The 14,245-nt window shown below is 37.1% G+C and overlaps 1 protein-coding gene across 12 annotated transcripts in view; it reads left to right on the forward strand.

The window, feature by feature from the left end:
- PASD1 (PAS domain containing repressor 1) overlaps positions 1–14,245 on the forward strand; it is a 97,768-nt gene that overhangs the window by 28,757 nt on the left and 54,766 nt on the right. For all 12 annotated transcript variants that reach the window (XM_023633730.2, XM_023633732.2, XM_023633731.2 and 9 more), the window contains 4 exons: positions 6,152–6,207; positions 7,159–7,310; positions 11,137–11,225; positions 13,352–13,441. In XM_023633730.2, the coding sequence (XP_023489498.1) occupies positions 6,176–6,207; positions 7,159–7,310; positions 11,137–11,225; positions 13,352–13,441 (363 nt within the window). In that variant the 5' untranslated portion in view covers positions 6,152–6,175. The remainder of the gene's footprint in view (positions 1–6,151; positions 6,208–7,158; positions 7,311–11,136; positions 11,226–13,351; positions 13,442–14,245) is intronic.

Consider the following 14,245-nt stretch of genomic DNA (forward strand, 5'->3'; position numbering starts at 1 on the left):
TTGATTGACTGCTTTATCATTATGACATGTCCTCCTTTTTCCCTAGTACTGTTCCTTATCCTGGAGTCTGCTTTGTCTGATATTAATTAGCCACTCAAGCTTTTTATAGTTAGGGTTACGTAGTATATATGTTTCTATCATTTTACCTGTAACCTATCTTTATCTCTATAATTAAAGTGAATATCCTGTAGACGCATATAGTTTGGTCTTACTTTTTACTCTGTTTTGACAATCCTAGACTTTACAATTGTGTCTTTAGTCCATTGACTGTTAATATAATTAGAAACATGGTTAGGTTTGAGTCTACCATCTTGCTATATGTTCTCTGTCCCATTTGATCTTTGTTCTCTTTGTCTTCGTTTTGTGCTTTCTTTTGGATTAAATGATTATTTAATTTTACCTCTTTTGATTTATAATCTGTATCCCGTGGGTGTTTTATTTGTTGCTTTAGGCAGTTTATAGTATACATCTTTAATTTATTTCTGTCTGCCGTGAATTAAGATTGTGCCACTTTATGTATAACGTAAGAAACTTAACAACAGTAGATTTTTATTTTCCACCCTCCTGTCTTATGTGTTATATATATATTATATATAGATTTGACTTCTACATATACTATAAACCCTATGGTAGTTTGCTTTTATTTTAATTATCTTTTAAAGAAATTACAGATGAAAAAACTCTTTCCCATTTATCCACATGTATGTTATTGCCAGTGCTTTTCATTTCTTTATGTAGATGTGAGTTTCCATCTGGCGTTTTTTCCTTCTGCCTGAAATACTTCCTTTAACATTTCTGGTAGTGCTGGTATGCTGGCCTTGGCTTTTTTCAGATCTTGTTCATCTGAAAATGCCTTTATTTTACCTTCAGCTTCTTTGAAGGGTATATTTTTGCTGGATATAGAATTCTAGGCTGATCCTCCCACCCCAGCACTTTAAAGATGTTTCTTTTTTTTTTTTTCTTTTTCACTTGGATTGTTCTGATGAAAAGTCAAAGGACATTATTTTTTTCCCCTGTGTCAAATGCGTCTTTTATTTCTGTTTGTTTTTAAGAATTTCTCTTTATAATTGCTTTTCAGCAATTTGTTTATGATGTGCCCTGGTGAGTTTTTAGTTGTGTTTATTTTCTTGGGTTTACTGAGCTTCTTGAGAATATGAGTTTATTTTTCATCCAATATGGGAAAAAATGGCCATTATTCATATATATTTTTTGCCTTCCCCTTCTGGGAATCCAGTTACATGTATTTTCGATTGCCTGATGTTGTACCACACTGAGGCTCTGTTCATTTTTTTCAGTCTTTTTTCTCCACTCTGCTGGGTGAAACTTCATTGTCTTCCAGCCCTGTGTAAACTGTGATTGTTAGTGCGTTTTGGATTTATAGTATTTGTCCTTTCCCTGGTTGTTGTTCTTGGATTGGTCTTGTTTGTAGAGTGTCACCCTGCACAGGCACAACTTAGGATTCAGCCAGAGATTCAAGAGAACCTGGATTCACATTTCTGGAGCTTTTTTTTTTTTTTTTTTGCCATAGCTCCTTTCTTTCTGACATTCTCCACAAATTCCATCCAACGTGGCATTGCTGAACTTATTTCTGTGTACTAATTTTAGTGAGATTGCTGTACTCTGCTTGGGACTGTGCCCCCTGGACTGTGGTCTGGGAGTAACTTTAGGTAGAAAGTGGGGATTGCTGTAGGGCTCATTTCATTTTTCCTCTTACCTCAGGGATCACAGGCATATCCTGCCTTCTCTCCAATATATCGAAACATGAACTTCCTAAAATTTTTCTAGTGTCCTAGTTGTTCATGGCAGGAGGACTATTCTTGTATCAGTTATTCCATGGCCATAAGCAGTAGTCTCTATAAATTTTTGTTGCTATTGTATCTTTAAAAAATATTTTCTAATTTTGGTTGCTGTTCTATAGGAACAAAATTAATTTTTAAATATTAATCTTATATACAGCAACCTTGCTGAACTATTTTATTATTTCTAGTAAATTGTAGAATCTCTTGGATTTCCTATGTGGATAAGCATAGTGTTCATGAATGAGGACTGCTTTGTTTTTCCTTTCCAAGTGTTGTTTGTTTTATATACTTTTCTTATCCTAATGCATTAGTTAGTACCTTTAGCACTGTATATTGAATATTTTAGCAGCCATTCTTGTTTTTCTCCCTGAATCTAAAGAATTCCTTTAATATTCCACTTTTTTTTTTTGAGGAAGATTAGCCCTGAGGTAACATCTGCTGCCAGTCCTCCTCATTTGCTGAGGAAGACTGGCCCTGACCTAACATCCTTGCCCATCTTCCTCTACTTTATATGTGGGATGCCTGCCACAGCATGGCTTGACAAGCGGTGCCAGGTCTGCACCTGGGATCCGAACCGGCGAACCCCGGGCCACTGAACGGAATGTGCACACTTAACCGCTGCGCCACCGGGCCAGCCCCTAATGTTCCACTTTTCACTTTGATGTTTGTATGCTTTTGATTGATTCCCCTTATCAGGTTGAGGAGGTTCCTGTCTATACTTAGTCTGTTAAGAACATTTTTGAAAATCATGTATGTATACTGAATTATATCGAATGTGTTTTCTGCATCTATGGGATGATCACATTCTTTTTCTGTTTTTGTCTGATATGTTGAATTATATTTTTTTCTGATGTGAAATTATCCCGATATTTCTGGAATTAGCTCAAATTTTTAAATACTGTGCTGGTTTGGGTTTGGTAATTTTACTTAGGATTTTGAATCTGGATCATAAATAAAATTGGCTTATAAAGTTTTCTAATGCTACCCTATTCTGGTTTGGTATAAAGAATGTACTAGCATTATACAATGAATTGGATGGATATCTTCTCTCTTTATCTGTTTTCTGGCATAATTTGGATGAAATATGAGATACTTGTTATTAAAATCTTTGGAAGTACCCATCTGTGAAACCATTGGAGCTGTGTTTTTTAGGTTTGGTTAAGTCATTTTTCTGTGGATAAATCTTTAATCACTGAATTAATTTCTTTGCATTTATAGGATTTATTTCAATTTTCTTTTTATTGTTTGAGTAAAATACTTTTTTCTAGGAAATCCTCTATTTTGTCTCTGTTTTCAAATTTAAGGGCATAGAGTTGATCATACTGCTTTTACCATCTCTTTTATTCATAGGTATGCACTTTTTGTTCCAAAATGTGTCTTCTTTATTTTTGATTGATCTGGTACAACAATGTTTTTTATTTTATTTTATTTTTTAAGAAACTGATTTTTTGATCTGTTCTATTTTATCTTTATTTTTTATTGTGTTATTTTTTGGTCCTATCTTTATTATTTCCTTGCTTCTCTTCTATTTAGCTTTACTCTTTATGATTTGTTTTGATACATAGTTCATTTATTTTCATTTTTTTCTTATAAGCATTTAAGAATGTAAATTCCTCAGTATTACTTTAGCTGCATTTTACATATTTTAATATGTAGCGTGTTTACAATACTTCAATTCTGACTATTTTCTGTTTTCCAGAGCTGTTTAGGAAATTTTGTTGTTGTTGTTGCTATTGTTTTAAATGTCCAAGTCTATAGAGGTTTATATTATCATTTTGTTCTTGATTTCTAATACAGTGACATTAGGGCCAGAGCATATGGTCTGTATGTATTATTCTTTGGTATTTGTTGATCTGTTTTATGGCCTAGAATGGCCTAGCTGTCTTTTGTGTTCTGAAATTTCACTATGATGTTTCTAGAAGTGTTTTTTTAAATTAATTAATTTTTATTGAGGTAACATTAATTTATAACATTACATAAATGTCAAGTGTACATCATTATATTTCAATTTCTGTGTAGACTACATCATGTTCACCACCCAAAGACTTCATTACTATCCATCACTGAACACATATGTCCTATCACCCTTTTCGCCCTCCTCTCTCCCCCCTTCCCCTCTGATAACCACCAGTCTGATCTCTGTGTCTATGTGTTTGTTTGACATTGTTTTTATCTTCTGCTTATGAGTGAAATCATATGGTATTTGACTTTCTCCGTCTGACCTATTTCACTTAGCGTAATACCCTCAAGGTCCATCCATGTTGTCCCAAATGGCAAGATTTCATCTTTTTTTATAGCTGAGTAGTATTCTGTGGTGTGTATGTATCACATCTTCTTTATCCATTCATCCATTGATGGGCACTTAGGTTGCTTCCACATATTGGCTATTGTGAATAATGCTGTAATGAACATAGGTGTGCATGTATCTTTTTGACTTAGTGTTTTCATTATCTTGGGATAAATACCCAGCAGTGGAATAGCTGGATCATATGATAGTTCTATTCTAAATTTTTGAGGAATCTACATGTTGTTTTCCATAATGGCTGCGCAGTTGACATTCCCACCAGCAGTGTGTGAGTCTTCCCTTTTCTCCACATCCTCCCCAACGCTTGTTTTGTTAATTATAGCCATTCTGATGGGTATGAGGAGATATCTCATTGTAGTTTTGATTTGCATTTCCCTAATAATTAGTGATGTTGAGCATCTTTTCATATGATGTGGTTTTGCTTTAATTTATCCAGATTGGAGCACATTCTCCATTCTAGAAAAATTTCAGCCATTATCTCTTCACTGCCTGTCTCCTGTCTTGCTGTTCTCTTCATCTGGAACTCCTATTAGATATATATTAGGCTTTCTCATTCTGTCCTTTATGTTTCATAATCTCTTGTTTTATATTTTGCACTTCATTGTTTCTCTGTAAAGGCAATATGGTAAATTTATTCATATCTGTATTCCATTTACTAATTTTCTCATCAGATTTGTGATAATACATTGTTTAATCCATTCTTTTGAAATTAATTTAATTGAATATGTCTTTATAAAATTTCTCTTTTGTTTTCTTTTGCATCTACCTGGTCTTTTCTCATATTTTCAGTTCCATTTATTCAGTTTTTAATATTTTTAAACACAAGTATTTTATAATGGCTTTCAAGTATTTTAATTTGAGGTTCTTGGAGGTCTCATACTGCTGGGGTGTGTATGTGTGTGTGTCCTAATTCTGGCATTTGGTGGATTGACTGTTTCTTCATGTATTTTCCAATTTTGGATGGTGAGCTGATTTTCACCAGTGCCTTATCTGTGGAAAGTCCATGGAACCTGGCTTTAGAGAGTATCTCTTCAGAATGGGAGTGTCTTTGCTTCTCCTGAAACCCTAAGGTTGATCCAGTCCAGTAGCACCCTTTTCTTTCCCACCCAGAGAATGTGCTCAAGCAGACAAATTTCCTTGTTTTCTTTCTTTTTTGGTGGGAGGACTTTTAAATGACATTGTAGCCTCTGGGAATCCTGGCTATACATAGGTAGGAGGTGGTGGGTTTTAGATTCAATTCCCTGCTTGGATTCTCCTTCACCCAAGAGGGCCTTAGTACCCACGCTCCTTTGTTGCATAGCTATACATCCCCATCCCTGCAGTAGCACAGGTTAGTATACTAACTGGTTTTGGTTTTCAGTGCCTTCCCAGTGTTTGACCCCTGCACTTTCCCTTACCTTCTTGAAAGCATTTAAAGGATGTTTGCTATATTTTAACTGTTTCTTCTTGTTTAACACACATATATTTGAATGTCATTTATTTCTACCTTGAGGCTTTGACCTTGAGGTGATGTTTGAGTCTAATTATACAATTCAAAGCAGAGGACTTTGGTGATTTCAGGGCTGTTTTCTATATCCCCAGGATTTCTGTGATATAAGCATTAATGCAGATTGGTCTGTGGAGGCATGATATTGTGGCTAGATATGAAGCTTTCAACTCGCATCTGTCTTTGTTTCATTAAGTGTTCTTGAAGTTAAAAGAATTAAAGTTAAAGGAAGTTAGGATATGGAATTAAATCTACAAATGCTTAACTTTTGGATTAAGTTGTATAACTTCACAGGATGTTTTCGTAACTCTTTCAAAAATATATTCATTTGTCATATTATTGTGACAAACATTCATTGGGGACCATATGATAAAGCAAGTGTTCAACATTTACATAACATTTGAGAGGATTGTTGATACTAATGAAATTCTATCTTTAAAAGAAGTAGGCATTCCTGGAGGGAAAGGTGCTACGCAATTGAGAATTTTGATTAGTCTTATTGCTTTACTGTGATTCATCATAGACTGATTTCTTAGTAAAGTTGCTCCATTTTGATTTCAGAATTCTTTGTTATATCACTGAATAATGGATGAGGAGGACAGAGAAAAAGAGCAGAGGTATGAACTCATAACTGACTAATACTTATGTCAAAGCCCTCTCCCCTGTCCTTTGTTCTCATTTCACATCTAGCAAAATCCTACTTCCTCGGGAAAACCTGCCTCGTTCAGGGAAATTTGTTCTTTCTAGTGGATTTTCCCTAGTCCCTAGCCCCAGCTCTATTATAATCCTTAGTGTATTGCCAGTGTTGTCTTACAGCCCCCCTCATCAAACTGTGTCATCCATACCTTGCATGGTGGCTGCCTAGAGTGACACTAAATAAATGGTTTACACTCCCTGATAGGTTTAGAAGCCTGTTTTGGGTCCTTGGCTTGCCTAGAGCTTAAATTCATTTACGTTTGAGAAGACAAATTACCTTATTTTTTCAGTTCAAGTATCTAAGTAAATTTTGGCGTGCTGATCAAAAAGTTTTTGTCAAAATTTTTCAGTATGGTCTACATTTTTTAAAGGTGTAAAAAACATCTCAATTAGCATTAGATTGCTCAACTTTCTCTCTGAGAAGGGGCATTGGCTTTGAGAGAGCCTCTTGAGTAATTACAGATCATTTAGAAACAATTTTCCTTAATCAGAAGTACTCTTATAACAGGTAAGAATATATGGTGGAACAAAGACCCACCATCAAATTCAAATTAATTTGGGCTTATTTTATATAATTCTTAGGCCGCTGTGCCAGACATTGTGCTGGGCTTTGCCATGGAAGACATAGAGACAGATCTGGTCCCTCAACGGCCTCACAGTCTTAGGGAGATGAGAATGGCTTTCATTTCCTTGTTTTAATATTGACAGTTATTGCTGTCCTATGACTGATCAAAGGGACTGGATTTTTGCTCAGATGTTGACGTTAACATCTCCCTTTCTCTCTTCTTATTGCTTTCCATCCATTGTTCCACCATCTGAATTCCCAGCCCTCCCGTTACCATTAATAACTCTGATTGTTTTTTGTCAATTAGGGATGCATCTGATACATCAGAAAATAAAGAGAAGGAACATGTCAGAGCTCTCTTCGCAAAACTACGCACCCTGCTGCAGACTCATGGCTATCCCGTAAAAGGAGACAGAGTGAAAACAGCGCAGAGCACTACTGCTGTGTCTCAGAAGGAAGGTTTGATTTGAGCCCACTAACCCATTCTTAGAGCTTTTTGATTAGTCACATTGGAAATTAGCTGTGGGGGAGACAGCCGGCTCTCCTCCTTTACTTCAAACACTCTTGGGAGGGATTCATGACCAGAAGGTCTCCTGAAGCACCTTTTAATACACAGATATCTAGTTTCTCTCCATTCATTAATTTGCTTATGGTCAATGCTGAAAATATTATTGAGGTTCATACAAAAGTGGAACAAGGAAATGAGAATTAATAAAAGTGTACTGGCCAATAATAATGCAGATTTCTGTATCTTAGGCGTTTGAAGGCATATGGTAAATGTTACTAAGCGAAACATGGCCTTGAGGATTTAAAATAGTACCTATGATACTTAAGTAGGTTTAACTCAAAACATGTGAGCAGATTATGCCCATAAACATGTAATGATTCTGTAAAAACCTCTTATTTAAAAAAAACTTTCTTGACCCCATGATACCTCCAGCTATTGCCCTGTTTATGTGCCCCTTCCCAGCAAAACTTCTTGAAAGGATTGTATAGACTCTGTCTCCGCTTCCTCATGCCTCCTTCTTTCCTCATCCCCCTTCACTGTGGCTGGAGCTCCTGCCCCTGCAGTACAACTATGTGTGTCAGGAATAAGAGTGACCTCCACATTGGTGAATTCTTTGGTCCCTTAACTGTCCGCGTCTTTCCTGACCTTTCAAAAGCATTGGACAGGTGACCACTCCCTCCTTTTTTCCCCCCATTTTCCTATTTGCTTTTTCTTTTTAAGTAATTTTATTTTGATTGTAATGATTTATAACACTGTGTAATTTCAAGTGTACATTATTGTGTATCACTTCGTGAATACACTTCATCGTGCTCACCCCCAGTAGTCTAATTTTTATCCATCACCATACATATGTGCCCCTTTGTCCCTTTTGCCCACCCCCCCCAACCTCCTTCCCCTCTGGTAACCACTAATCTGTTCTCTTTATCCATGTGTTTGTTATCTTCCACATATGAGTGAAATCATGCCATAAAAAAGGCAAAATCATCCCATTAGCAACAACATGGATGGACCTTGACGGTATGATGTTAAACGAAATAAGCCAGAGAAAGACAAATATTGCCTGATTTAACTCCCTCCTTCTTGAATCACTTTTCTCTTGGCTTCCAGGATAATACACTCACCTGATTTCTCTCCTAGCTCGTTGGCCACTCCTCCGTCTTTCCTTGCATCCGCCTACTTCCCCTTTCAACTTCCAAACATTGATGTGCCCCAGGGTTCAGTCCTTGGACCTTTTCTCTTCTATATCTACACTCATTTCGCAAGTAATCTCATCCAGTCCCTTAATTTGAAGTGCTACCTGGATGTCAGTGACCCCTACTTTTTAAATCTCTCTGACCCTGTCCTCCTACCTGAGCGCCACACTTGAGAATCGTACTCATTGTTAAATCAGCAAGAGAGTTTCCTATGTGATTTCTTCACTTGGATATTTAACAGGAAAGTTAACATGGCCCTAAAGGAGCTCTTGATCCCTCTCCATTCCATTGCCTCTCGCACCCCTACCCCTGGTTCTCCCCATTTCAAAAACTGGTACCATCAGTCATTCTTCTAGCTGCTCAAGCTAAAAATCTAAAAGTCATTCTTGTGTCCTCTATCTCTCTCACCTCCTCACCCTATCCATCAGCAAATCCTTTGGCTTTACCTCTAAAATATATGTCATATCCATTCTCTTCTCCCCATTTCCATAGCCTTGGTGTACCAGCTTAATCCAGGCCACCATCATCTGTTACTTTTGAGGAAGCTTCCTCATTAGACTCTCTCCTTCCACCCTTGCTCCCCAATTTGATCTGTTTTCCACAAACAACCACACTGATCTTTTAAAAATATATGTCACTCTCCTGCTTAAAAGCACTTCATGTTGTACTCAGAATAATATCAACTCCTTACCATATACCCTACGTGATCTGGCCCTGCCTAACTCTCAGACTTTATTTCCTACTACTCTGTCTCTTGGTCACCCTACTATAGCTCCTTTGGCTTCCTGTCTGTTGTTCATATAGGCCAAATTATTTCCTGCCTTGCTTTGTACTTACTGCTTCCTCTGTCTGAGGTACTTTACTCCCGGGTCTTCCGGTCTTTCAGATCTTGGCTCAGATGTTACCTTCTCAGCAAGGCTTTCCTTGATCACCCACTCTAAATTATTGCACTTAAAGATACATGAAACTATCAGGTCCATTGTCTATGTGTTGATTATCTGTCTCCCCCTCACTCAAGTCTGTAAGACACAAAAAGACAGTCACTTTATTTGTCTTGTTCATACTGTATGCTGAGCCTCTAAAACAGAGTAGGATACATAGTAGGAACTCAGTAAGTATCAGTTAAGTAAATGAATGAATGAGGTTCAGTTTAACAAGAATTACCAAATCTTTATTACGAGTTAAGTACTGTGCAAGGCACTGGGGTTATAGCAAAGAACTGGATATGGCGCCTGCCCTGGAAGCCAAACAAGCACAAGTTCCCGGGTAGTAGTAAGTAGAAAAGCCTTTGATGATTGAGTGATAAAATACAGTAGTTTTCTTTTCTTGGAAATATATGGACTTTCTTCTGTCATTTTTATTTCTTTGGAAATAAAAAATGGAGTATGGGAGATGAAAGTCACTAGGTGGAGCCGAAAGTCAATGGGGAAGCGACTTCAGAAACTGGCTTTGGGAGAGTGTCATAGGTTGTATCCTGAGTTTGAAGAACTGTGACCAGAATTGAGTTTCCAGGCAGGGGCAGTTGTCAGGCACACTGACTTTGAGGCAGTTGTGTAATTGGTGTGGTTTCTTTTTCATATTATTTCTACTTCCCATGAAGTTACATGCCCTCTTCTCATTCCCTCCTTAGTGAGGGTTCTGGAGCATTCCTGCTCATGCCTGGCCTCCTTCTTATCTGAATCTACTCATAGGAAAGGATCTGAGACTCATACCCACTAAGAAAGCAAGTGCTGCTCTCAGAATTATCCTTGTTAGGGGTTTAATGTTTTTAATAGAGATCAGGGTCTCTAACCCTGATCTGTATGCCATGGGTCTCTAACTTTTCCGTGAGGAGAAGAAACTAACATTTATTGATATGCATTAAAATAACTGGAGGTTAGAGGGCTGTGTTAGTGGGGTCCCTGAGTTAGAGAAGTCAGCGGAGTAGGTGGGATTGGGGGAGATGGAGAGGGCCAGATGTTGATAGCAAAGGCTCTGAGTGAGCACAGGAGCAGAAATACTGCTCATGGAGAAAACGAGAAAACCTCGAAGAATGGAGAAGGATGGATGGGAGATAGAACAGCATCAAGAACTTTGAAGAGATACAAGATAGGGCTTAAAGATTTTCTAGTTAAGGGCCCTTGCTAAAAGCTTAATTGGGTCAAACTAAATCATGGAATTCCCTATTGCAGCCAGGCGTTGGGGAGATTTTAGGTGTCTGGATATGCCCAGAGCCCTTGACACAGCCTGTACCTTCTCTGACGTATTATGAATACTGGGTTTTGGTAGAATTCAGAAGACTTTAACAAGTCAAAGAAAAGGAAATAACTGGAGGTGGAAAATCATAAGTTGTTGGAGAGGTCATAATGTGCTTAGTAGAAACTGAGTTGGATGATCTTCAAGATATTTTTCAATTCCAAACACTTCTTTGTTTATGATAATTTATAAGCAATTAGTTAGTCTACATCAGATCCTTCATTAGCACTCAGTATTTTCTCATGAGAGTCTTTTCTATAAAATTAATTATAACTTTGAAAAGTCTAATACCCATAGCTAATAATTTTAATGTCACAGTTTTCTGTCTTTTCTTCCTTTTTGCAAAAAGACAAAGACAGTCCAGAAAGCTCTAGAGAGCAATCTAATTGGGTTCCATCATTCCACACCTATGAAGACTTCAACCATATGACGCTACAAGTAAGAGGGGTTTTGTTCTTTGATTGCTTAGTATGCAGAATATGTGCAATAGAAGATAAAGAATAATGTTTAAATGTGGCTAGGAGGCCATGCATAGCAGAATTACCTAAGGAGTTTGGTAAAAATGCAGATTCCTGGGACCCACCTTAAACTGTCTGAATCAGAATCTCAATCCTAGTAGGGGCTAGGTGCCTACATTTTTAACAGGCTCTCCAGATGCTGCTTATGCCAACTGAGTTTTGAAAACCACTGATCTCAAATGACAAGAAATACGAACAAGTCTTTGCATAGATTAGTGGCAAGGTAAGTAATTGTATGGTACTCATTCAGCATAGATTGTTAAGCCTTCAAGTCTTATATTTTTCCTCAAGGACATGAGGTGTTTATGGCTTCTTTCTCCAAGGGAACTGGTTAATTTCGCTAAGTTCAAAACCCACAAACTAAAGCCTGAATGACCATGGTCTTTTGAGTCAAACAGATAGGGACATGAATTGTGCCTTTGTCGCTTACTTGCTCTGTGTCCTTTAGAAAGTTACTGTCTCTGAACCTTGATTTCTTCCTCTGTAAAATGGGTAAAAATATCTCTACTTCACTGAGTTGTGAGAAATAAAGTGAACATGTTGTAAAAGGTGAAAGTACTCCTTCTCACTCTCTTCTCCATGTCACTTAATTTCTCATTTTTCATTCCTCTGTCTCTTTGTGTTGCAGTTTGAGTCATTTCTTGAGCTCTATCTTCCAATTCAAAAATTGTTTTTCCAGCTATGTTCTAACATGCTATTTAACTCATACATTGAATTTTTATTTTTGGTGATATCATTTTTAGACATTTTGTTTGATTATTTTTCATATCTGCTTGGTCAGTTTTGAGTCTCTTGTTCCTTCATCATATCTTCAATACCATTTGTTATTTATTTAAGCATACTAAGCATATTTATTTTATATTCTATTTCTGATAATTCCAGTATCTACTGTTTGTCAATCTGAATCTGCATGTTATTGTTCATATGGCCTCTTGTTCACTATGTTTCATTTCTTCCTGTGTTTATTAATATTTTATTATAAGTCCATGCTATTTGGAACTTTATCTGCATGAATTCTTTGAGCCCTGGTTTTAAAATAATTCTCAAGAGATCATTTCGATTGTTTTCACTAGTTATCTGGGGTCAGGACAACTTTAAACTAAACAATAGGCTTGCGGTGTTGAGGGCTACACAGGTAGTATGTGAATTTCAGCTCCAAATTTGTGTGTGTGTTGGCTTCTGTTTAGCAATTCCCAGATGAGACTGGTTTTTCTTTTCTTCTCTAGCCAGAGCTGAGGCTGAGGCAGGCATGCACATTCCCTGTCTCTCTTTGCGGGATAAGATCTTTCTATTTTGCCTGCTGAGAGTGTTTCCTTTGGGAGGCCTGGCTTTATGCAGGAGTCTTTGATTTTACCTCCCACCTTGTGCAGGCAGCTTTGCTTTCTGTCCCCTAAGCTCTATGCCATCAGTGTTGTACAGATATTCCCGTGGCAAGTACAGGCTCCGATATCCCCTTACCTCTTCATTCCCATGTTCTAGCCATTTCTGATATCAGATTGTTTCCCTTACTTTACCATAAGCTCAGTCCTGTTTTGAAATAATAAATTTTTATATATTTTCTTCGTCATGTTAGGTGTTCGCTACCAGGAAGCATTTGTCTGGCTATCTAATCCACTATATAGCAGCAAGGTGATGGCAATATCCATGTTTATCGGTGGATGACTCAACTAACTACAAATGAAAATGCCCTCCAAAATATTCTTAGCGTTTTTGAAATTAACTTTGAATTAAATGTGAAACAACCTACATACGGAAATGAATCTTCCTAGTTTGTGTTGGAGAGTTTTTTGTTAATTGGGTGTACATTAAAATTTGTTTGTCTAAGTGGCACATCATTTGATAAACATCTCATGCTTAAGGTTAAGTAGATTCTGTGTAGGAGGCAGAATAATGGAATTTTAATTAAGTCTGTGCCTGCCTTATTGATATTTAAGGACCACAATACATTTTCAGTGTGTTACTGTAATTATTTATGCATTTAGAAATAAAGTTATCATTTTATTATTGTTCCACTATTTAATTACATTATCATTCTCTCTTCATTAGTCATTAGATGGATTTATGATAATACTGAGCACAGATGGAGTGATAATTTTCGTGGATGGAAATATCTCTTCTCTCCTTGGCTATTTTTCAGTAAGTTCTTCCAGCTTTTGGGAAAGGATCATTGGGTTTGCTACTTAAGGGTTCATTATTTGTTTTCAGGAGCATATAACTCACCAGAGAAGACGTTCTCAATGTTGTGAAAATGTGCACCTGTTTGATTGTCCTCTCCATTGGTTTCAGTTTTAAATCTATAAAAAGAAACTGATATGAGGTAATGAAACACTTTGTGTGTGTCTGTGTGTACGTGTACGTGTGTGTGTGTGTGTGTGTGTGTGTATGTGGTTTGTAAACTGCCCCTGAAGGCAATCTCCAAAGAAGAATGTGCTTTTCGAGTATAAGAGACGTTTCTAGTGGTAAGCAATTCAGTTTTTAATCTGATCTGGATCAAGTTCATGAGTTATGCAGCCCTTCATTGCTAACAGCATTGCACTCCTGCTGTTGGTACTCTCAAACCCTTTGCTATCCCTATGACCACAGGTTTCGGTTACAGACATTAATTAGACTTTAAAAAAAAAAATTCATGGTGACATTTACAAGATGGGATCATATGGTAACACAGTGGACTGAGCTGAAAGGGATGACTCTTGCCTTCTACAAAAACAAGGGAATGATCGTTAAAACACAACAAAAGAAGTTTGTGTCATTTAAAGGAAATCAAAACTCAAATCTGTGTCGTGTAGATAAGGGGTCTAAATTTACAGTTTTTAAGGTTTCAAGGAACTGCAAGCTTAGAAATTAACATTAACACTGACAGTAAAAAGAATATAAATGAACTACTTCATGTAGAATGCCCAAAATGCGGAAACTGGCCCAGTAGCAAATTGGCTGCTCCTG

Source organism: Equus caballus, chromosome X (genome assembly GCF_041296265.1).
Source record: "Equus caballus isolate H_3958 breed thoroughbred chromosome X, TB-T2T, whole genome shotgun sequence".
Lineage (NCBI taxonomy): Eukaryota > Metazoa > Chordata > Mammalia > Perissodactyla > Equidae > Equus > Equus caballus.